Raw genomic sequence first — 25398 nt, 5'->3', positions numbered from 1 at the left:
GGTGAAATCCTCTGGATTGGACTGTGACAAGCAGAATGGCAAAACACCTTCGATATGTGAACATTGCAAAAAGTCGTGGCACACAAAGAACCAGTGTTGGAAACTCCATGGTCGGCCTCCCAATGGCAAACATCGCCCTCTGAATAACAAGTCGAAGTCTGGTCGGGCTCTTGTGAGTGAATCTATTGAGAAGGCCGCACAACCTTAGGTGACCAACTCAGGTGACTCAGGTACCGTAGGGATCGAAACAGATGTTCAGTCAGTACCCCGTAGTCTTTTAGTTTCTTTGTTGAAGGGAATGGATTATGAATTCTAGATTCATGAGTGACCGATCACTTGATTGGCTCATCTGATCGATTCCTCTAATATTGTCCAAGTGCTGGAAATTAGATGATTCAAATTGCAGGTGGGTCCTTCGCTCCTGTTGCAGAAAAAGGTCATTTGTCCCTGTTTCAGGGATTAGTTTTACAAAATGTGCTACATGTGCCGAATATTTATTACAATTCGTTGTCTATTAGTAAAATAATAAAAGATTTGAACTGTAGAGTCATATTTTCACCAGATGCTACTTTGTTTCAAGACTTGAGCTCGAGGACTATAATTGACACTGCCCGATATGACAGGGGCCTCTATTTATTTTCTGATGATGCTTTTTTTAGGAATTTGTTTAGGACGAGTCTTTTATCGTCACTTACTATTTCTAAAAAAGATTATTTATTATGGCATTTTTGCCTTGGACATCCAAACTTTCAATATATGAAATATTTGTTTCCTCATTCATTCAATAATGTGAATGTCTCTTCTCTATCTTGTGATGTATGTATACGTGCAAAAGAACCTTGTGTTACCTTTGTTTCATAGCCTTATAAGCCTACTCATCCTTTTCCACCTAATCCACAGTGACGTTTGGGGCCCTTCAAACATCTCTACTTTGTCTGATAAATGGTGATTTGTCATATTTATCGATGATCATACCCGACTTACATGGGTGTATCTCCTTACTGATAAGTGAGAGGTCGTGTCTATCTTCCAATAATTTTACACCACAGTCTTAACTCAGTTTGATACGAAGATTGTCATTCTTCGGAGTGAGTTTGTCAACCATACCCTTCGAGAATTCCTGACTTCAAAAGAGATTGTCCATCAAAATTCTTGTGCTTACACTTCGCAACAAAATGGGGTGGTTAAATGGAAAAATCGCCATATCATTGAATTTGCTCGATCTCTGATGATTTCTGCATCTCTTTTATCGTATTTATGGGGAGATATTGTTCTCACTGCAGCTCATCTGATTAATAGGATGCCCTTATACGTTCTTAAATTTCAAACACCTCTTGAGTATTTTAAAGATTCCTTCCTATCTATGCGTTTTATTCCTAAGGTTCCTCTTCGTGTGTTTGGGTGTACAGCCTTCGTTCATACTTACGGTCCTCACTAGACAAAGTTTGCCCCACGAGCTCAAAAGTGTGTATTTGTTAGGTATTCTCTTCATTAGCAGGGTTATAAATGTTTTCACCCATCCCAATGAAGTACTTCGTCACTATGGATATTATGTTCTTTGAAGATAAACCCTTTTTTTTTTCCGGTAGTCCTCTTCAGGGGGAGACCACTAGTGAAGAGACTAACACTTCCACATACTCCATACCTATTGATTTCAATCCTGAACCTAGTCCAGATACAAATGTCTTGTTCTCTCTACTAAACAGATGTCTTAGATAACATACTATAGGAAGAATCTCACAAAAGAAACCCCCTGTTGTTCCATCGGAAGCTGTCCAAGAATCGAAACCAATACCAGCTCAAGTTCAAAATCCTGTTGTTTTAGATAGTATTCTTGAAGGAAAGACTGGGTGTGTAGAAGATGGTGAGACGAGCTTAGAGAAGGTTGAAACTACAAATGGTAATGAGTTGCTGGAAGATCCTCAGAAGAATAAGAATCTTCCATAAGAGATCGAGTAGAGTCAGTGTCCTGATACTGGAAAGAGGTCGAACAAAACTGGTGATTATGATGCCACTCTTGATATGCCGATCGCTCTATGGAGAGGAACTAGGTCATGCACCAAGTAGCCCATGCATAGCTTTCTAACCTATAGTAATTTGTCTCTTGGTTTTAAATCCTTCACTACCCAACTGGATGCTCTGGCAATACCTATCAGTGTGCGCACAACCATGGAAGTTTCTAAGTGGAAAGCGACGGTTATGGAAGAAATGAGAGCCCTCGAGGCAAATAAAACTTGGGATCTAGTGGCCTTCTCTAAAGGTTACAAAACAGTTGGGTGCAAATGGGTGTTCACAATGAAGTATAAATTTGATGGAATTCTTGAAAGATACAAGGTCAGGTTAGTAGCTAAAGGGTTCACTCAGACGTATAGGATTGACTATTCAGAAACTTTTTCTCTAGTGGCTAAGCTCAACATTATTCAAGTTCTTCTGTTTATTGTCATGAATCAGGACTGGCCTCTACATAACCTAGATGTAAAAAATGCCTTCCTGAATGGTAAGTTAGAAAGAGAGGTCTATATGAGTCCTTCTTTGGGTTTCGAAGCAAAGTTTGAGAACCATGTTTGCAAACTCAAAAAGTCCTTATATGAGTTAAAACAGTCTCCGAGAGCATGGTTCGATAGATTCACGATGTTTGTGAAATCCCAAGGGTTTGTTCAAGGGCATTCTGGTCATACCCTATTCACCAAAAGATTATTATCAGGGAAGATCATTGTTTTGGTTGTTTACGTCGACGATATCATTTTTTCTAGGTGATGATACGATAGAGATTATTAAGTTGAAACAGAAGATGGCAGGCGAATTTGAGATTAAAGATCTTGTCAGTTTGAGATATTTTCTTGGGATGGAAGTGGCGAGATCGAAAGTAGGAATATCCGTGTCTCAACGGAAATGTACACTAGACTTGTTAAAGGAAACAAGAGTTACTGGAAACACATTGATACTTCTATTGAAGTCAATAGCGAACTGAGAAATACTACGAAGAGAGTTCCTGTAAATAAAGAGCTTGTGGGAAAATTAATTTACTTATCTCATTCTAGACCTGATATATCATATGTTGTGAGTATGGTGAGTCAGTTCATGCAGAGTCCGTATGAGGAACATATGGAAGCGGTAACTCGAATTCTGAAATATTTGAAATCCACTATAGAAAAGGGCTTAGTTTTCAAAAAACATGACAAACGGAGCATGGAAGTGTATACTGACTCAAATTGGGCAGGATCAGTGACCGATAGAAAGTCGACCTCAGGATATTTTACCTTTGTAGTTGCTAGGAGTAGTGCTGAGGCGGAATATAGGGCTATGAGTCTGAGAGTGTGTGAAAAAATATGGTTACAAAAAGTTTTGTCAGATGTTCACCAGGATAGTCTTGGTCCCATGAAACTATATTGTGATAATAAGGCTGCCATCAGTATTGCCAACAATCCTGTGCAACACAATAGAACCAAATATATTGAGATTGACAGACACTTTATTAAAGAGAAGTTAGACCATGGTGTTATTTGTATTCCCTACATTCCTTCAAGCCAATAGGTCGCAGATGTTCTCACCAAAAGGATTATCGAGACAGACCATTGAAGCGTGTGTTAGCAAGTTGGGTCTCACTGATATCTACGCCTTAACTTGAGGGGGAATGTTGAAATATGGTGCTTTAACCCTAAGGGCATTTTTGTCTTTTTACTTTATGCCTACTTAATTAGGGTTTATCCTCAATCTATTTATATCTAAGGTTGGGATCTTTTGTATGTTAGACATTAAAATAATAAAAACTTCTCTATTGTGGTTTTTTCTCCCCGTGTTAGGGTTTTCCACGTAAGCCTTGCCTTTTCTCTTCTCCTTTCTCTTTACTTTTCAATAGACACGTCTTTTTTTAAGTATGCATGAATACCAATTGGAAGAAGCCTCTGAAGCAAAACATGTGAGTCATGAGTTTTTAGCCCCCATAGCTTTCCATCTTTCTCACTCACACATCTTGATATATTTGATATAAACCCATCACGAAATTTGACTGATTTCATTCACTTACAGAATGCAACCTTGTCATTAATAGTCAATGTGTATGTAGTGTGTGGCTTTACAACTTTATCTCCTACCTTTTGCAGGTGTAATTCTTTTTGTATATTTAGATCTTCTAAATCCAAACAAGCATTAGTTGTATCCTTATTCTTTCCCTCAATATTTAATAATGTGCCTACCAAATTATCACAAATATTCTTTTCAATATGCATAACATCCAACTTATGTCTCAATAAAAGTTTCGACCAATATGGAAGTTGGAAAAATATACTTTTTTATTCCAATTTAAACTTTGTTTCCATTTTTTTATCACATTTCTTTGGATGTTTGCTAAGCATGGGAAAGTTTAGCAAGTTCACCTCTCGTAAGATATCTTTTCCATCCATGAAAACTGGAGGAGGTCTACGTTCTACTTTTCCATCATATTGTTTTCTCTTGCACTAATTGTGATTATCTGGAAGATAATGTTGATGTTCCATCAAACAATATTTTCTTCTTAGCCTCAATGATGATGTATCCTCTTTACAAATAGGGAATTCTTGGTAACCTTTGGTACTCGATCCAAATAGATCACCATACATAGGGAAGTCATTAATAGTCCATAATAAGCACGCACGTAGTTGAAAGTATTTGTTGGTAACACAATCATAAATGTGCACACCATCATTCCATAACTCCTTTAACTCTTTAATCAATGGTTGTAAGTAAATGATAGTGTGTAGAAATAAAAGCTATTACAACCTTTTACATAGAATTATGAGGGTTGATGAGTAGAACATGCATTAATTTTGCGAAGAATTCATGTGGAATAATGAGCTTGCTTTGATCAGCATTAAAAATCCTCGTTAACCCTATATCATGCGTTATTTTGCGTCAAAATATCTATTTTGTAGTTATCACAAGAATCGATCACATGCATTGATCCCAAACCATCGCAAAGTTGATCGCATGCATTGATCTTAATGAAGACAGATTGGTCGCTTGAAATACCACAACTACAGTGATAACCATGATAGGAGGATGATTGCAAAGTTGATAGAATGTGTCGATACTTCAGAAGAAACAATCATGAATGCATACCTCAATAGTACCAAAGAGATAACATCATGATGACATTTCACCTACCATGACAAGAATGGCAGTGATTCAGAGCGAGATTACCAAAGCTGTCGGTGTTTAAGCTCTATAAATAGAGCCTTGAAGCCCAAATTCACAACATTCGGGACTTTTGCCTTGGGCAGATTCCTGTGATCACAGACGAGAGCATGAGTAAGAAAGTCTTTGAGAGTTCTTCACTTCCACAACTTCCTCCGATTGACGACTGAAGATTCGTCGGAGATAGGTCTTGAGAGAGACTACTCCACCGCCCATCCATTGCATCACCGACAGCTTTGACACACATCTGATGGAAGCAAGAGATTGCCTACATCTAGTCATTCATCTCTCTTCTCACCTTTGTATTGTATTACATTTTGTCTTAAAACATTAATACATTTTGTAATCAATGCATCTCTTTAATTCCTTCAACATTATTTTCATCATCTTCTTCTACTTTATCATCTTTTACTTTCACCGCAATGAGTTAAGTGCAGATTGCAAGAGTTATCGTATACTCAATCATGCGGCATAGAGATGTGACACATGTAGCAAACCATTGAGAGGTATGTGTTGCATAAGTATAGTGAGTCAATCCTGTTTTCTTAGAGCAAGGCTATCGCAATGTTTGTCTATGAGCGGAGTAGCTATACCAACTGCCCGAGAGGGTAAGTAGTGGACTTCACTGAGCAAAGTTAGCAATGTTCTTAAAGATAGGAATAACCTTATGCTCAATGCAACCATGCGTTATAGAGATATAATCATGTGGCTGACCACCGAGAGGTGTGCAATGCGTTAGTGTGGTGAGCTTGGATTACCCTTACGATCAAACTTAAGGACTTGGTGATATCTCCACACAACTCTACTTCTCTATGCATCTTATTATGTGTTAACAGTTGTCGTATCTCTACCGATTCTCATAGTCAAACTTCATTTGTTCAGTCTGTTTAGCTAGGAGTAAGAGTAGCGCATAGTAATCAGCTTTTTTCTTTTCATTTTTATTCTCTGCCTCAAACGCATTACTTTACAATCATCTTTTAGTTGCAAGTCCCCTTGTTAGACCTGGATCGAAACTTGTGATATCGTTATATTTCGTGAGAGAGCAAGAAAACTTGTGATAGAAATGCATGGTCATTGCATACATGATTAACACATAATGCATATCCTTCATATTAATGCATGATCAGCGCATGACCATCAACACCTATCCATTAACGTAAACAAACAAATTATATTTTCCTCCCAACAGTAAATATCAATTTCTTTTGCAAGAGATTTTGGACCGAGTATAAGAAAAGACACAATGAAATTTGTCTCTTTCATGCATTTCCAAAGTGGTAAATTGTAAGGAATGAGCACCATTGGCTACATACTATACGAAGTACTCATATTCCCGAATGGATTGAAGCTAGCTGAAGCTAGTCCTAAATGAACATTTCGTGGGTCTAAAGCAAACTGAGGAAACTCACGATCAAAATGCTTTCACCCTTCAACATCGACTGGATGTCACAACACTCCATTAGTTTCAACACGTTTATCTTTATGCCACCTCATCTCAGGTGCAATATGTTTAGATGAAAATAATCGCTTCAATCTTGGTATCAAAGAAAAATGCCGTAAAATTTTATGTGGGATCTTTGTACTTTTTCCAGATTCAACTTTGCACCAAGATTCACCACATACTAGACATTGTTGCAAATCGACAAATTCTTTCCAATATAATATGCAATCGTATTTGCAAGCATGAATAGACACATAACTTAGTCCTAAATCACGTAATTTTCTTTTAGCTTCAAAAAATGAACTAGGTATAGATGCTTCAACGAGAAATGCTTCTTTTAACAATTCAAGTAACAAATCAAATGACTTGTTAGTCAAACCGCTAAGAACCTTAATATGCATCAACTTCACCAAGAACAACAATGAAGAAAAATTTGTACAAGCAGGGTACAATTGGTTGCGTGCTTCATTTGTCAAATCTTCAAATAAGCTTGAATTGTTATCTCTTTCTTAGGCATTGATGTGCATCCCATCCTCATTGTATTCTTCATTTACATCGGCTTTCTGACACTGTAGATCATTTATAATATTCAAAATTTCATTTTCTTTATCTATAACATTCATCTGTTCGTACTTAACCCATCATCATGTGTCGATTGAGATATGTGACTCCCGTATCTCCTAGACAAGTCGACTGGGTCTCCATGATATACCATTGATGATACGATGGGAAAATTCCATTAATGAATAAATATCATTCAACTCTATCTATTGACTCCCATCTTGCATTCATACATTTTCTGCATGGACATCTTATTTTTCCCAGTTATTAACATGAGGTTTTACAAAATCAAGGAATCGATATACTCCTTATGCATACTCAGTTGATAGCTTGTTTCTAATCTTAATCCACTTTTTATCCATTCTTAATAATATATGTGATAAGTTAAACCTGTATGATTTAGACAATTAGTTATATTAGAACACATAGTTCCAATTTCTGACTTTTAATTTCATTTTATTTATTTCTTGTTCGTGTTTTTTTTTCTTTTTTTTTTTTTTTTGGGAGAATGTCTACAATTGTGAAATTTATAATGGGCTTTCAAGAAGCCCATTGGGCTAATCGGGCTTGTAAGATGGTTTCAGAATGGGTCTATAGTCGATTGGATAATTATAAATGGGCTTTTTTTAAGAGCCCAGTTGGCCAATGCTCAGGCTCACTAGGATAGGTTGAAAGAATTGAACATTTGTCAACAAAAGTTTATATATATTCTTTAATAAATAGCTAAATTTAATTAAAGTGGACTCAATTACCCTCATCTGAATAAAAAAATTACCTTATAAAATAAAGGAATAATCAAATAAAAAAAACATGACCAAATCTATTTAAATTCTAGAACTTCTAACTAGAACAGTATTTCATAAACCTACAACAAAATTTAAGATTGAAAAAAACAAAAAAAGAAAAAGAAAAAGAAAAAGAAGATAGTGTAAAACAAAAGCTTATAAAATTAGGAGACAATATCTCATATACTTAGCAACATAATTTAAAATACATTCTTGGTGGTTTTGTGATTTAGGTGTAATTGAATGCCGAAAAGAAGAAATACTAACTTAGCGCACTCTTTGTAATAATGTGTAGACATGTTTAAAACATAAATACACTATATATGAGAATACTTTTGTGATTCGGTGTAGACATGGTTAAAACATAAATACACTATATGTGATAATTAAAGTCAATCCTTAAACAAAAAAGTACACTAGATAGACCACATCTACATGTATTGGAATTTAGCCCCCATTTTTAATGGTTTTATTTGGGGTTTAACACTTTATGTTGTCTTTTAATGGCATAAAATGATTGAAAATGATCTACTAAAATTCAAATTTTACATCACGATTAATACAATAGAAATCTAGGGCATGGGGGTTCAAAAAGACACTGGAAGAAGATTTACACCCAAATTTCTAGTACATACAACTATCAAATTTGTGACCATATGAAAAGTTTTGAAATCAATCTTGCTGATATTACACCCAAACTTCTAGTCTAGTACATACAACTATCAAATTTCGACCGAAAATTCACACAAAATTCGTTCAAATTCATTCAGAATAAACAGTGGGAGGGAAAAAATGTTACAAGAAATTGAAGCAGAGCTGATGGCGAGCTGGCGGCGACTAGACGGCGGGCTGAGGACGTCTGGACATCGACTGGACAGAATGGGTTAGCTGACGGTGACTGGACTAGACAGCGAGCGAGGGAGATCACGTTTCGGAGATTGAAAGGAGAAAAAGAAAAATGGAGGAAGAAGAGGCTATGCGAGGGTTTTAAACGAACTTATTCCAACGATCGTCTGGTAAATCGTCGGGGAGTTGCACACTCTCGACGGTCACATGCAAACCGTCGGGCTAACATCAAGTTTTGTTGACGGTGTTCTGACACAACCGTCGGCATAAATTCACAAATTTCAACCTAATTTTTAATTTAATACCCATGGGTTGACGGTCCTTCACGTACCGTCGGGCGTACTCCACACCTCCCAACGGTCTTCTTACACTACCGCCGGCATAACTTCTCCATTTCCCATAAATTTTTTATTGTAATAACGATCACCCGATGGTCTCTCCGCATACTGTCGGGCTAACTCTACAAAGCTTGACGGTCACTCAAATACTATCGGAAAAATCAAACATTATCCCGACGGTTACTTCCATACCGTCGGCCTAACCATAACAATTTTCCACAAATCATTTCATTTATATTTCTTATTTTTTAAAAAGCAAACTACTCCTGACGGTTGCTCGACCACCGCTGGGAGAATTTAATTTTACCGCGACGGTGTTGTTGTTGAGATAAGAGAAAGATAGTCCGACGATCATGATACTATTAGGATACCTGAATATGCCCGACGGTTGGTTATTAGACCATTGGGATAGATGCGTTATCCCGACGGTAGTAAAGAATCCGTCCGAATAGTCTTTTATCTTGACGCCGTTATTGCATCGTCGGGGGAAGTTATGTACGCCGACGCTTTTTTCTACGTCGGAAAAAATTTCGTCAGGAATAATGAAATTCTTGTAGTGTACTCTAATAGGTTTAATAGGTCATAATGGTCCTTACACATTTTTTGAACTTCAGAGACTTCAATTTTTATGTTTAACAGGTCATCTTTCAATTTTGTGTACGTTTAGTATTTGAATGTTAGAAAAATATATTTAATACATCAACGACTCGTTAGACATGAAATTGAAAGTTTAATAGACTATTAAACAATTTTCAAAGTTTAGATATGTATTTGTGCAACATAAACCATGTGTAGGAACTTGTTAGATATTTTTTTTATAGTTTAGGGATAGGCATTCTATGAAAAGCAGGATTTTAGAAGTATATTGACTAAATTTGTAATAAATAGAATTAAAATAAGAATATGGTTAGTTGTTAAACTGGTTATATTTGTTTCGATTGTTTATAATTTTTGCAGGAAGCAAAAAAAGCAAAGGCAAAATTACTGTTATCGTAGTCATAGTAGTGTCAATTCTTACTACCGTCATTCTTTTTATTGGCATTTGCTTGGTTTTGCGGATGAGAAGACGAAAATGCGAAATACCATCCGATGAAGTTCAAAGTAAGCCTCGATATACATTCTTGAATAACAACAACAATAATAACAATAAAGTGAGCTTGGAAATATGATTGAAGTATTTTTGTTGATTTAGACACTCGAGTTAGTAAAGGTTTCATTTTTAATGCGAGTATCTGAACAGTTAAAGGCATTGCCTTCCAAGAAACAACAGATGAAATTAGCAACGTGGAGACAATTCAATTTGATTTTGAGACGATCAAAGTAGCAACAAATGAGTTCTCAGATGAAAATAAATTTGGAGAAGGTGGATTTGGAGTTGTTTATAAGGTACAAATTAACCGTATATTTGGGAGTGACAGGTTAAGAAGTAGTGATTTTAGAAAACGGGATTTAGTTAATTACCATTGATTTTGACACTGGCGATAGAATTCAAAATCATATTTTAAATTTGAACGAACTATATTCTTGCATTGAATAACTTAGGGAAAGTTGTCAAATGGACAAAACATAGCAGTGAAGAGGCTCTCAAAAGATTCAAATCAAGGAGACATGGAATTCAAAAATGAAGTTCTTGTAGTGGCCAAGCTTCAACACAGGAACTTAGTTAAGCTGCTAGGTTTTAGCTTGGATGGAAATGAAAGGCTTCTCATCTATGAGTTTCTACCAAATGGCAGCCTTGATCACTTCATCTTCGGTATAATTCATTTTAGTAATTTTATTCCTCTTGTTCTTTATTAATTGACATTAGCATATATTCGAAAATCTTAGTATATATATGCCTGCATGATGGTGTAGATCTTGTCAAACGGACAATTCTGGATTGGGAAACACGATATAAAATTATAAACGGAATTGCTCGAGGATTGTTATACCTCCCTGAAGATTCTCGAGTTCGAATCATTCATCGTGTTCTCAAAGCTAGCAATATATTGTTGGATGGAAAAATGAATCCTAAAATTGCAGACTTTGGCATGACAAGATTATTCGAATTAGACGAGACTCAAGCTCATACTAAGAGAATTGTGGGAACTGAGTAAGTTTTGATAATTTTCACTTTGACATTCTTCCTTGTGTAAAGATTAAATTTAAATAAGTTCTTGTTCTTCTTATTTTTTTTGTAGTGGCTACCTGGCTCCGGAATATGCATACCATAGACAATTCTCCCCAAAATCAAATGTGTTCAGTTTTGGAGTTCTGATTCTTGAGATTATAAGTGGCCAAAAAAATATTTGTTTTTCCAATGGAGAGGAAGACGAAAACCTTTTAAGCTTTGTAAGTATATTTTTATACATGAATGAAAATTTTAGGAGAGAAACATATTTGGTTTGTGAATTATAAAATAAGGAATACTTGGAGGTAGTCCGCACTAATCCCCTCCACCACTCAGCATAATTTTTTTTTTAAGAAAAAAAAAGCAAAGAAAAATGAATGGAGGAGGAAAGAGTTTATCGAGTGGAAAATTGTGGTTGGACGATTGAGTGAGCTGCCAAAAGATGATAGGTACAGTTTAAGATGCATCGAGTATACTTCTTAGAAAATATTAGAGGATGAAGAACGGGGACGCAGTCAATATTAATAAATCCTAATTAATATTTTTCATTGTAATGACCTGCCGTGATGGTGGACTCTTTTGCAGGCATGGAAAAGTTGGAGAGCAGGAAAACCTGAAAATGTAATAGATACAATACTAATATCAGGTTCGGACGCTGAAATTATTCATATTGGATTGTTATGCATTCAAGAGAACGTGGTGGATCGACCAACAATGGCTTCCGTAGTCTTGATGCTTAACAGCTGCTCTCTCACACTCTCTATTCCCTCTGAACCTGCCTTCTTTTTGCACACCAATAATTTCAACTCAAATGTACATAATTCCCAAACTGCTCCTCTTCCAACTTCAGAAAATGGAATCTCCGTTTCTGATTTTTATCCTCGGTAGCTCTCCCCATGCAGTTTCATCGTTTACGACATATTTTTTATATGAAAATTGCTGGGACCTTAAATTTCCTACTTGTATAATGTGTTCAATCGAAATATTTTAAGCACATTTTAATAGCGTTTTTGTTTTTAGCTTTGTTTTTTTTGAAGTTTATGCTTGGTTTTTTTTCACAAATTTTCTATTATGATTTTTATCTGTCTTATAAAAACATTTAAATTTTTACTCAAATTCTAAAAACAATTAATAACAAGATTTTGAAAGCTACTTTCTTTCACACCTAAAGCTTAGCATGGTTTTTGAAAATGTTAGTAGAAAGTGGATAACAAAACGTAGAAATTTATAATTAAAATTAGTGTTTGTAAATTTAATATTCAAAATGCAAAATCAAAGGGTTATCAAATAGGATTAATATGTTTTGATTTACATTATTCTACCACTTAGGGCATATTCGGTTCACCAACATAAATTGGTAAAAATTAACATTTGGTCCATCAACTTCAAATGTTGATGAAGTTGAGTTGATTGTTTAACCAACTCACCTTAAGTTCTTAACTCAACTCAAAACTCTAACTCTCCCTCCTTCAAATGATCCCAATGCCACTTGTCGACAATCATCATTGCCTAACTCCGGTGACCACCTTCATGTGGCCAACTCCAATGATCAACTCTGACGAGACCACCTTTAACAACATTCCGATGAGGACCACCTTTGATGATCAACTTCGGCAACAACCACCTTTGGCAACCAGGTGACCAAATTCGACCACCAATTTCATCATTCATCTCCATCGACTAACTTTAATTTCAGCAAAGACACAATTAACTTTGGGGAGGCCACCTCTAGCTGTCAACTCTGATGATCATCATAGGTGACCAACTTTGACCACTAATTTTTTAGAAGACTATCTCCGACCAAAATTCTAGCAAATACCATGTAGCCTATTCTTGTCCGACCTTTTTCAAATGAATTTGAATTAATATGTAATTTTTTGATATTATTTTTAATTAAGTCTTAATTTCATATAATTGTTGATTCGTGGAGTTTTTGTGCTTATTTATTTAACTATTTAGTTTCATTAGAATACTTAATTTAGTTAGGAAAAAGGAAAACAAAAAGAGTAAAATTTTGAATTGGGATTTAATTAGTCTAAGACTCAAGGAGAAATTTTGAGTAAGGAGAAATAAGAGGGAAAAATTGGAAGGATAGAAATTAGTTGGAAAAAATAGTTTGAAAGTTGTTTTTTTTAAAAAAAAAAAAAAAAGGTAAAAACAAATAAAAACGGATGCGTGGCTGATTTGCCGCCCATCAAATTTTCTCCCCTCTCTCTATATATGGTCACGTCAGTGACCACACTTCCTTTTTTTTCCTTTTTTTTTTTTAATTTATTTATTTTTAAGTTTCTATTTTGCTTTGGTTTTTATTTGTCCTTCTTTTTATGAATTTTGTTAAAAATATAGTATTTTTTCAAAACTATTGACAAAAATAGGGTATATGAGAAAATATTTTAAAAATATGTGGGTATTGTAATCATTGACAAAAGTAGGGTAGTGAAATCGTGTACGGGATACACGATTGCCATATGGCAAAATTGTATATGGGGTACACGATTAACATTTAATCCCGTCAGCACCACATCGGCTGACTTGGTTGACCGGTCGCATAAAAACTCGTGGGTTCACGATTTGTTTTTTTAAAAAAAAAAATAGATTGACTAATTATAGATTTTTTTTAATTGGAGATGTACAACAATATTAAGACTCTACGAACGGGTCCAAAAATTCCTTCATTATTAAACTTAATTATATATTTAATCTACAATGAAAACATAATTATTTTTCACTCATATTTAAAAAAAAAAAAATCATGATATTAAAGAAGATTTACAATTAATTCTTTAATTTACAATTGGAAAATGAAAGTTTACATGAAATTTAAAAACGACCCTCTGGCCCTTACCCCTCATGAGGTTGTCTTTGTGTCCTTATAAATTAGGCTCACCCTACTGTCGTTGTCATCTACGACGAATACATCTCCGATCAGTGTCAGCAACGTTGAGTCGTCTTGTTTGTTAAATAATACCTTATATGTTGACCAATGTTTGCTGACACATTAAACCTAAGTCTGGTAAGTTGTGCTGCACTGAATATTGTTGTATATCTCCGATAAAATTATTTTGTACAATGAAAAAATAATATTAAACAATATTCATATCATATATATGAAAAAATGTCTTATTTAAATCTCTTACTATGCAGTAATAGTAAGCACCGTCAGGTATGATAAATCGTCTCGTGATTGAATTGTACCAGGAAAAGTAGTCATTTGATACAGCTGGCCTATTTGTTAATTCTCCATGTGCATAACGATCATGTCGTCCATGCCAGTAGAATATATATTCCGTGTGGATTCGACGCTAGTCTTGGTCGTACTTACCTCTCAAATCAATCTGGTGTAGTGCTGAGAGTGTATAGGACAACAAATGTCGTTTGTCGTAGACCGAACCATCTCAACACACAATCTGGATGATGCTACTCTACTATATGGAAGCATATAAGAGGGCTAACGGTCAACCAGAGGTCTTCACCATCACAATAGTAATCAGGTAGGGATGACCAAATCTCGTGTGTATAGTGTCCAAATAATCTGACAAAAAAAAAAAAGAAAGAAAGAAAGAAAGATAAGTATACATCCAAAATGTTTTAAATATTCATTTATATATACATTTGTTACCTAATTGTGCATTAGTGTATGAAATATTTTTCAGTACACGAATACCATATTTGCTGACTGTTTAGAGGCAGCTAATATATCACTCCATCTAAAATTATAAAAAAAATACAATTAATTTATATTCTTACCTAAAATGATAACGAAATAAATATATAAATAAAATAATATCTGGCACTAAGTGGACGATGATCTAGGGCCTGTAATTGAACTTATGGTGTTATAATTGGAAATCTATCATAAGCCCATACATGTAGTAGTATTAGTGGCCCCACTATTTCCAACACTTGTGCATTGGTAGCCCGACAAAGTTCTCTATACAACCATGCAAGACATGCACCACCCCACGAGTACATACCAGCATGCTCGAAATCAGACAGTAGTGGGAGGAACATGAGATGTACTAGAGTATTTGACTTGCCAGCAAACAAAAATTTTCCAACAAGCTGCATAATGTATGCTCATGCATAACTACGTATGCTGATGTCGTCGACATTGGGAGATAATTTTGGAAATTGGAACGCCAACTAGGGGATACTCAATCTTGAGTCTTTCAAATCATCTGGTAGAATGCCTAAGAGCTCTTCACAAATATTCTTCCAATCATATTGTAGTGAACCTGTCAATGGTTGCCCGTCTACTCGTAACCTAAACTGTATGGCAACATCCTATAGCGTGATTGTACATTCCCTACAAGGCAGGTGAAATGTGTGGGTTTCTGGTCTCCAATGCTCAACTAGAGCAGTAATAAGGTGCCAATCAAGCTAGATAAATCCTATTTATGCAACCTCAAGAAAACCTGCCTGTTCAACGTAGGGAATAATGCGGTGATCAAATAGGATAGTATGTTGTGCAGATGTCTCCCTTCACCGACAACTCAAAACTACTGTAGAAGAACTATCTCATACCAATTGTGAATGATGCGTATTTTGTTGATATAATTGTACAGGATTAGAAGGACTAGACTCCATTACCTAAGAAGTTCAAATTACATTACATAATAAAATCCATCACATAAAATATACATAAAAAGTACATAAAAAGATACAATTACATGAAAAATAAATTCATTACACAAAAAGTATAATTACATAAAATGAAACAATTGCATAAAAAAAAATATAAATACATAAAAGATACAATTACATGAAAAATATAAGTACATAAAATATACAATTACATAAAAAATACAAGTACATAAAAGATACACCTAATGACCTGAAGATGAAGCACCTAATGTACGTTGTGGACAAGTATGTCTGTTATGTCCTTCTCTCTTGCAAATTGTACATCAAACTTTTTGGCTTGCCTCTCTCCAATTCATTTCATTATGAATGCACGTACTTATTGGCCGGTCCTGTTCTCTTAGTAAATCCACATTTGGACGAACTTCTGTAAATGATAATTCTAACCAATAATCTAGATGTTCTATTGGATGGAAGCAACCTTCATAACATCGTTTGAAATTGGACAATTTGTAGCATCCATCAATAAGTGGAATGTATGTCAAACGCATGTAATTACAAACTGCAATTACATGAGAGCATGGAATCTTGAATGACTGCCACTTATTATAAGAACATGTTCCTTCTTTCAAGCTCAAAACTTGGATGTGTTATCCTTTATAGAGAGAAATCATACTTATGCCAGTTTGTACTTCAAAAGTTTGACTTTCCCTATCAATAGATGTCATTGTATGCACAAATTCTCGTTTTTCCCACCTATTAAGTTTTCTCAGGGCATATCTGTATACATGTCCCTACGATCGAGTGCTTCACTAATTTCTTGTCTTCGACGTTCAAAATACAGTATTGTGTGATAAAATGTTAGCCTAACCAAAGAAGTAATTGGTAACATTCTAGCACATTTGAGAACACCATTCATGCATTCAGTTGCATTACTTGTCATCTACCCATAGCGGTACCCACCGTCATGTGATTGAGTCCATTTTTTCAAGTCAATATCTGAAAAATATTTAAGGCATTCAGGGTTCAATTATTTCAATTCTTTCATGTAATTACTAGCAACATGGCAAAGTCAATATCGATGGTACACTCTAGGTTCACTCCAACCAATTTCCTCATTATTAATTGTAGCAAGAATGCCCTTATGTCTATCAGAAATCAAGAAAATACCATCTCTTTGGGTAACATATTCACGCAATGCCCACAAAAACCATGACCAATTGAACGTATTTTCACCTTCAACGATAGCAAAAGCAAGGGGAAATATATGACCGTTTGCATCAATAGATAAGGCAGTCAATAATTTCCCCTTATACTTTCCGTAGAGATGAGTTCCATCGATCTGGATTAATGGCCTACAATGTTTGAACCCTTCTCTTGCAAGACCGAAGGACCAAAAAACTCGGGATATTTGTAATACATAGTAGAATAAGAGAAAAATCTAAAAATATTCAATCTTTGAATTAATTTTTAATTTTCAATTTCACCCTCCCTTGTCTTATCTTCTTGTACACCGTTTTTTTAATTTTTTTTTAATTTTCTTTCTTTTCTTTGATTTTTGATGTTTTTCCTTCTTTTTTAATTTTTTCATTTTATTTTCTTTCTAAGTTTTTGCTATTTCTCTCTTCTTTTTTTTTATTTTATTATTTCCTTTATCTGATTTTTGCTTCTTTCCTTTATTTTTATTTTCTTTCATTTTCTTCTTTTTTTCCTTTTCTTTTCTTTCCTTTATTTTTTATTTTCTTTCATTTCCTTCTTTTTTATTTTATTTTTTATTTTTCTTCGATTTTTACTTATTCCTTTTTTTATTTTTATTTTCTTTCTTTTCTTCAGCTTTTGCTTCTTCTCTTTCTCTTATTTTTAAAATTTTTCTTTCCTTTATTTGAATTTTTTCTTCTTCTCATTTTTTTTCACAAAAATTATGAGGCTGAGTTTCGTATCCAAGACTTGAAAGTACTCAATTCATAAGTGACTTAACACCAACAAATCAATCATCAAGTTTGATTATTATAACAAATAATAAATATAAATAGAAAATGAAAGTCTATCAGTTATAGCCACTAATATTTTCTATCATTGATAGCTTAATCTTTGATTATATTTTTATAGTTAATAGCCATTTATAGAAATCTATCATTGATAGCCAACTTAGTGAATTTAATTAATAAAGTTGAATCTTGAACTAAAATGTAAGTGGAATGCCTAGAAGTTATCACTAATAGCATATTTATTAGTGATAGAAGCTATCATCAAAAAGAAAAGGGACTTATAAATGTTTGGGAAGGACAAGAAAGGGACAAAAAGGTGTTCAATGGCTATAATTGATAGAAGCTACTATTGATAGCATATTACCAGTGATTGAAGCTAATACTAATAGCATGTTATCGATGATAGAAGCTACCCGATAGCATGTTATCAGTGATAGAAGCTATCACTGATAGCACGTTATCGGTGATAGAGAACTATCACTGATAGCATGATATCAGTGAGATCATTGATAGCATCTTATCAGTGATGTTATCAGTGAAAGTAGCTATCACTGATAACCACAATATGAGTGATGTTAGTGATATCAATGATAGAACTTAGGTGATATCTATATATCGAGTTTCTTTCAAATGTGATAACCAGTTATAGAAGTCTATCATTGATAACCTTAAGTGTTAATATTTCAAGGTTGATTCTAATTGATGAAAGTCTATTAGTGATAGCAACTGATAACTGCTATCAATAATAGCCATGATAAAATATTATTAGTGATAGTTACTGTGGTAATCAAAGTTGTTGGTCTTCTTTCAAAGTTGATCATTATTTATAAATCTATCATTGACGACCACTGATAGCCTTAAGTATTGATATTTCAAGGTTGATTCCAATTGATGAAAGTGAATCAATGATAGTTACTGATAATCAATAGCAAATTAAAGGCTAATATTTTAAGATTGTATTAATTTTTCTCAAATTAAAAGCTATCATTGATAGCAACTATCATCCATAGCAATTGATAGAAGCTATGAACGATAGTAGCTGATAGCAACTATCAATGGCTATCACTGATAGCTGCTATCGATGATAGCTTTTAATTTGAGAAAACTAGGAAGAAACAAGCAAAATGGTGGCTAGGCATGGGTTTTTTAGTCTTTTACCTTTTTTTTTTTATCTATATATGCAATTATTTTATCATTGTACTACATATTCTATTATTTTGGGTTTGAATTCTATTTATGCAACTAGCCCAAAAACTCGAGCAAAAATAGTCATACTTGGCACATCAGAGGGAAGGAAAAACCAATCTATTCACGTTCCTAGATTGTAATGAACAAGAGCACTCAACCAATACGAAAGCTCTGAATATGACTTCTCCCAATCACCAAACACAGCAATCAACACTTTTCTCTTGGTCTGCCACACCTATCTCTAATTAACATTATAGCCATATTGTTTTTTAATTGCTTATTGGAGTAGGGTCACAGGTACCCTAGGATCATCTCTAACCAAATTTTGGATTTCGATACTCATAAATTTTGAATCAAGCTGTGAATGATCTGTGTCAATTCTGAAAAACAAACATGAATGTTCCCCTTGAAGTTTGGTGATTTCGAACATCCCATGAGTTTTACGCTGAATGTCCTAATCTCCAATCACAACCATCACTCCATGATTTACATCTGACATACCAAAGATCTTGATTTGATTCCACTACAATAATCTCGTAGTGTTCCGTCACACAATATTTTTTTACAGCAAGCTAAAACAACATTCCTTTCTGTATTAAACTATAATTATCTACATCTATACTCTTTTCCTCCAAAGTAGACCCTAGTTCATATGTTGAATTTGTAATTTCCTAATCTATTTGGGTGAACATATCTGACGGTACCAACTCAAGATCATGTTCCCTACTACTATCATTTCCAAATAATTCATCAACTTCAACATCAATATCACCGTCACTATCATTTCCAGGTTCAAAAATAACTAAATCTTCAGGACGCTTCGACATATTTATTATGATTTTTTCAACTGTTATAGTTGAAAAAAATATGTTAATATGTCAACCCAACAAAATCCAATTTCTAAGTTCAACATATAAGATCTAAATATTATACATTTAAATTAATCCAAATCTAAGATCCATAAACTATATATTTAAATCAGCCCAAATCTAAGATCCATAAACTATACATTTAAATCAGCCTAATTAAAAATAAAATAATATATCCATGAATCATACATTTAATTCAGCCCAAATGCAAACAAAATAATATATATATGAACCAATCTTCATTTTTATAAACATATACATATATTTCTAAGTTCAACCCAACAAATACATAATCATCCAACAAATTAATCATAAACAAAAATAGCCCAACAAATAGATAAACATAATCATGCAGAAAAATAGCAATAAAATCAGCCCAACAAAATCTAATTTCTAAGTTCAACATATATCCAAAGATAAATCATGGATCCATAAACTACACATTAAGTTCCGCCCAAATGCAAACAAAATGATATATATATGAAGACTATATATTGGAAAACAACGTAGGAAAAAATTTTTACCTCAGTCAAATAAAATCGAAGGAAGACAGATGGTTTAATGGAGAAGGCGGAAGACAGATGATTTAATGGAGAATGAGGAAGACAAAGGAAGATCGAAGTTTTCAGACAATGTTTGGACGGACGGTTAAATTTTTTAATATATTGGGAGGTTTTCGGACGATGTTTGGATGGAGGAAGATGGAGCAAATGGAGGAAGAAGCTTTTGGATGAAGAAGATTTCGAATGAGGAAGAAGAAGGGTCACACGGCGGTTTAATGGAGAAGGAAATCGTGTATCCAGTACACAACTTAAGGTAATCGTGTACCAGGTATACGATTACCTCAGTCAATACTGTAGGACTGCCACATTGGCAGTCTGCATGTGCCAAATCAACAGGAAATCGTGTACCAGGTACACGATTAAGGCATAATCGTGTACCGGGTACACGATTTAAAAATCTATTTTTGTCAATATTTTCAATCCTACCCTATTTTTGTTAATATATATTAAAATAACATTATTTAAAAAAAATCAATAATTTGAAACCATTTCTGTCTCCATATCTACTGATAACACAACTTCTTTCAGACTTTGTTGATTAGAAAGGGTGAGGAAAACTTCTTCAATTAGATAAGAATTCTCTCTCCAATGAAATTCTCTCTGTATTTCTCTCTTACTCGATAGATGTTCCTCTTTACTCGATGAGTATTCTTCTTTACTCGATGACTTTTTGTTCCTTACTCGATGACTTTTTGTTCTTTCCTCGATGCAACTCGATGAGTTTCTGTTGTCTACTCGATGCAACTCGATGAGTATTAATCTGATGCTACTCGATGAATATTAATCTTGACTTGATGCTACTTGATGAGTCTTAATCTTTACTCGATGCAACTTGATGAGTTTCTGTTGTCTACTCGATGAAATCCGATGAGTATTAATCTTGACTTGATGCTACTCGATGAGTATTCTCTTTGTTTTTCTCTGTTACTCGATAGTTATTCCTCTTTACTCGATGAGTTTTTGTTCTTTATTTGATGAGTTTTTATTCTTTCCTCGATGCAACTCGATGAGTTGTTGTTGTCTACTCGATGCAACTCGATGAATATTAATCTTGACTTGATGCTACTCGACGGGTCTTAATCTTTACTCGTTGCAACTTGATGCTTCGAAAACATTGTGATTTGATTATAAAATGATGTTTTCGTTGATTTTCATAGAAATAGATGAAGATTGAAAGAAAAGATAAGTAGAGATTCGTTATTTTCTGTTCTTTATATTAAGCATTTCTCTGGAGCCAAGATTTATTCATTCTTTCTGTCTTAAATAGTTTTATTATTTTTGCCCTAGTAATGTATAAAATTAAAGTTAGATCCATATTTATCATTATTTTTGCTTGTTGGCCCTCATGTAGGTAGTAAATAGAGATGAAGCATTTTGAAAATGGTGAATGTGACTTGGAAGAGGGTAAAATGGGAAAGGACGGAGATAAAACATTATGAAATAACAGGGTATTTAGGTTACATAACCAGGCCTTATTTACATTACATAACAGGGTATTTAGATTACATAAAATAGTGAATATAAACGTTCCTTTATATCTTCGCCATTAATAGCATGGAGACAAAAATTAACAAAAGCAACCACTGATTTGAGCAGCTTCAACTTCCAAAGAAGGGTATCCTTTGGTATAATGCTAGCCAAATCCTGAAAATAGAATGGATAAGAAGAATTTTCAACTCAATTAAATCAGATCATGTTAGAAAATTATGATGCCTAGGGAAAAAGATATGATAAGTTAATTTAGAGTACTACAAGTAAACCTCATTACCTTCGTTTCTTGTTATAAACTAATTAGTTTATATCTTGACGCCTTCTCTTGTTTGTTGTTATAGAGGACATGGTTATCTAGTACCAGATGATGTATACGAGGTGTGTACTTGGGTTTCAAGTGTTAACTTCTATATATCTATTCAGATCAATTTGGAAAGAATAATACTCACATTGCATTTATATCTAAAATTGTTTACCTGTTGAAGCATCCTTGGGTTTTGTGTAAATTTGTGACATTTGATACAGGAATGGATTATAGGACACAAGGACTACATTTGTGTGGGTTCATCTTTCTAGATCTTTTGTGCATGTTCTTTATACCACTCTTGCTTGTTCTTTAAGTTTTAGGACTTTGTAGGCTGTGATGTTTAAGTTTAGTAATTTTGAGTTGTTTCAATCTATATCTTGTAGCTTTGGTATATTATTTCATTGATGTAGGTGCTCAAAGCGACGAGTTCAAGGTGGGCTACGTGATTCTTGTGGAGACATGAGCATAGTGAGCGAGATTTGGCTAGGATTACTTCATACAGGATTGATAGGTGTAATTTTTTTTAATTTTTCTTATAGGGGATGTGGTTATTGATTGTACAATAGGAAATGTGTTCATATGGGGGTTGATAGTTAATATACTTTTGAAATTTTTCATATGGGGTTGACTATAATGTTGGAATTGTTCATATGGGGATTTCCATATTCTTTTAACATAGAAATACTTTATGAGGTTGAAATATTGACAATGTTAAAGAAGTGAAGTTTTTATAAAAAGATATTGGTGGAAATTTGGTTGATATATAAGACTTAAATGCATGTATTTTTTATTTGATTGATGAATGTATGTCATATATATATATCAAATGTGGTTGTTGGATCAAAATACAGGAGCAATTATAGGTAAAAACGTCAACATTACAGATTTTTCTAAAAAATCACAAGTTAATTTCTTGATGTTTTTTTCTTGTCAAGATTATAGATATTCTTGATATGTTTAACAGGTCAAGAACTCTCATATTCTTGATATTTCTAACATGTCAAGTATGATATATCTTGACGTTTTTTCATTGTCAAGTTAAAAATATTTCTTGACATTGTTTCCTTGTCAAGAACGCTCATATTCTTGACATTTCAAACATGTTAAGTGTCGGTGTTTCTTGACGTTTTATAAATGTTAAGTGTCACTTTTCTTGATGTTTTTAAAACATCAAGAAAATTGACATTCTTGACACTGACTTCCTTGACGTTTTTTAAAACGTCAAGAAAAGTGGTTCTTGACATTTAAAAAACGTCAAGAAATTACTATTTTTGTAGTAGTGTAAAAATGAAAATTCAACCTGACTAAGAGTGGTCATTCAAATCGTGAAAATCGAACTGATTGCAAAATCAAACCAAAATAGACTAAAAATTGAATCCTACAGTTCGATTCGGTTTAGTAAAATTTTCATATTGAATTATGTTGTTTGGTTCAAAACCGAATTAAAATTGAACCGAACCAATTAGTTTTTAATATATATATATAATTTATTATTTTTTCGGGTTAACTTTTGCTAAGTCATCGCTCCCCACTTCTTAGATTCTCCTTTCCTCTCGTAACCTCATCTCCTCTCGTTCTAGACTCTGAGTTGTCTCCCTCCTCTTATTCTGTCACTTTCATTTCTAAAGGTGAATCTTCATTCTTGTCTCCTCTCATTCCGTCCATGAATGAGTGAGTCAGTGACTGGTGAGAGTGACCCATTACTGTGTTGTGTCATTCGTCTCTCTCAACTCTTAATCTCCCTCTGTTGACCGGTCGCCTCCCTCGGCAGTCGACCCTCCAACCTTCGCCCTGAGCCCCTAAAATCTTTCACTCACTCATAAAATCTATCTATCTCTCACTCGTCATCAACTTTCTCTCGGTCTCATCTGTATCTACCTTATCCAGCATCGTCCAGCTATTGTCCATCATCTTCTATTCTTCGTTTGTAATCATCTGACGATTCCGATCTTCTTCAGATCTCTAATAATCAGATGCTTGTATCTTGAGGTGTATTCTTGAATTTCAATATCATAGCCTCTCTTTTTCAATTTTAATTGAAGTTTGAAGATAAAGTTTTATTTAAACTCAAAACATTTACTTATGTTGTATATATTGTAGGCAATAGGTACCATGTTCATGAGCATGAGCTTGACCAATAGCAATAATAATAGCCAGAGTAACAACCATTCTAGTGTGAACGAAAATGATGATGTTATTGAGATGCCTTCACTAGTGTCTTGGGCATGCTCGTCTAGGATAATGTTAGCCCATGGCCGCATTTCCAAACCATCCTCAATCATCCCATATTTGAGTCTTATAATTAGTTTAGTAAGTTGTTTTTTATTTCAAGTTTTTTTTTTCATGCGAGTGACCGCTCGCCACTTTTGATATGTAAGCTAGGCATTTTATAAATTGCTCATAATGCATTATAAGGGAGACCCACTAGTAAACTCCCCAACCATGTATTGATGTACTCTTTCCAATCAAAGCTTCCTTGCAACTGTCAGTCTTCAATGCAATCTTTAATGATGTTTTTAATGTTTTTCCCCTCTCACGTTTTATAAAACCATTTTCTCTCAAAACATGAGTCAAGGCTATATCATATACCGATGTTGTCTGCGACTTTCGATTTTTACACGGCTGACTTGCTCGCCAGATTAGAGCAAGTGCCGCACAATCACCTGTCCCATACACAAAAGTCTGCGATTGTGAGCAAGTGCTATTAGAGGTTAGTTAGCTTCTTGGCTAGTAAAGACCACAATTATGTCCGCAACGAAGCAATTGTCGAAGTCGCAGTTTGAGCGGCTTACTGAGATTGATGAAACTGGTACTTCACATCCTTCTCAATAGTTAAGAATGTCTCGACATAGTGAAAGGGTTGTGCAACAGCCTGAACGGTAAATGAGTTTAACTTAAACTCAAGTCATCATACTAGATGATGGTTAGAGGGCCCATTAACTTTTAAACAAGCAATGGAAGATGTGGATAAGGACTAGTGGATTAAAGCCGTGGACCTTGAAATGTAGTCAATATACTTCAATTCAGTCTAAGATCTTGTAGATCAACCAGAAGGGGTAAAACCCTTCGGTTGTAAGTTGATCTACAAGAGAAAACAAGACCAAGATGGTAAGGTACAGACCTATAAGGCTAGGCTTATGGCAAAAGGGTTTACCCAA

At 34.3% G+C, this 25398-nt stretch overlaps 2 protein-coding genes across 2 annotated transcripts; both read left to right on the top strand.

Annotated features, from left to right (window-relative positions):
• Nucleotides 1-2892: 2892 nt before the first annotated feature.
• On the top strand, nucleotides 2893-3534 carry LOC150037032 (secreted RxLR effector protein 161-like). The gene has a single exon (XM_090311855.1). It carries the CDS (start codon nucleotides 2893-2895, stop codon nucleotides 3532-3534), a length of 642 nt encoding a protein of 213 aa, XP_090167981.1.
• A 5217-nt stretch (nucleotides 3535-8751) lies between these two features.
• On the top strand, nucleotides 8752-12141 carry LOC120073444 (cysteine-rich receptor-like protein kinase 44). Its single transcript, XM_090311854.1, has 7 exons — nucleotides 8752-8842; nucleotides 10101-10244; nucleotides 10384-10529; nucleotides 10686-10896; nucleotides 10998-11235; nucleotides 11324-11474; nucleotides 11839-12141. The coding sequence occupies exons 1-7, from the start codon at nucleotides 8752-8754 to the stop codon at nucleotides 12139-12141; spliced, it is 1284 nt and encodes a 427-aa protein (XP_090167980.1).
• The last annotated feature ends 13257 nt before the right edge of the window (nucleotides 12142-25398 follow it).

Source organism: Benincasa hispida, chromosome 3 (genome assembly GCF_027475165.1).
Source record: "Benincasa hispida cultivar pf3 chromosome 3, pf3_genome.v1.1, whole genome shotgun sequence".
Lineage (NCBI taxonomy): Eukaryota > Viridiplantae > Streptophyta > Magnoliopsida > Cucurbitales > Cucurbitaceae > Benincasa > Benincasa hispida.
This window is presented reverse-complemented; position numbering and strand designations above follow the sequence as displayed.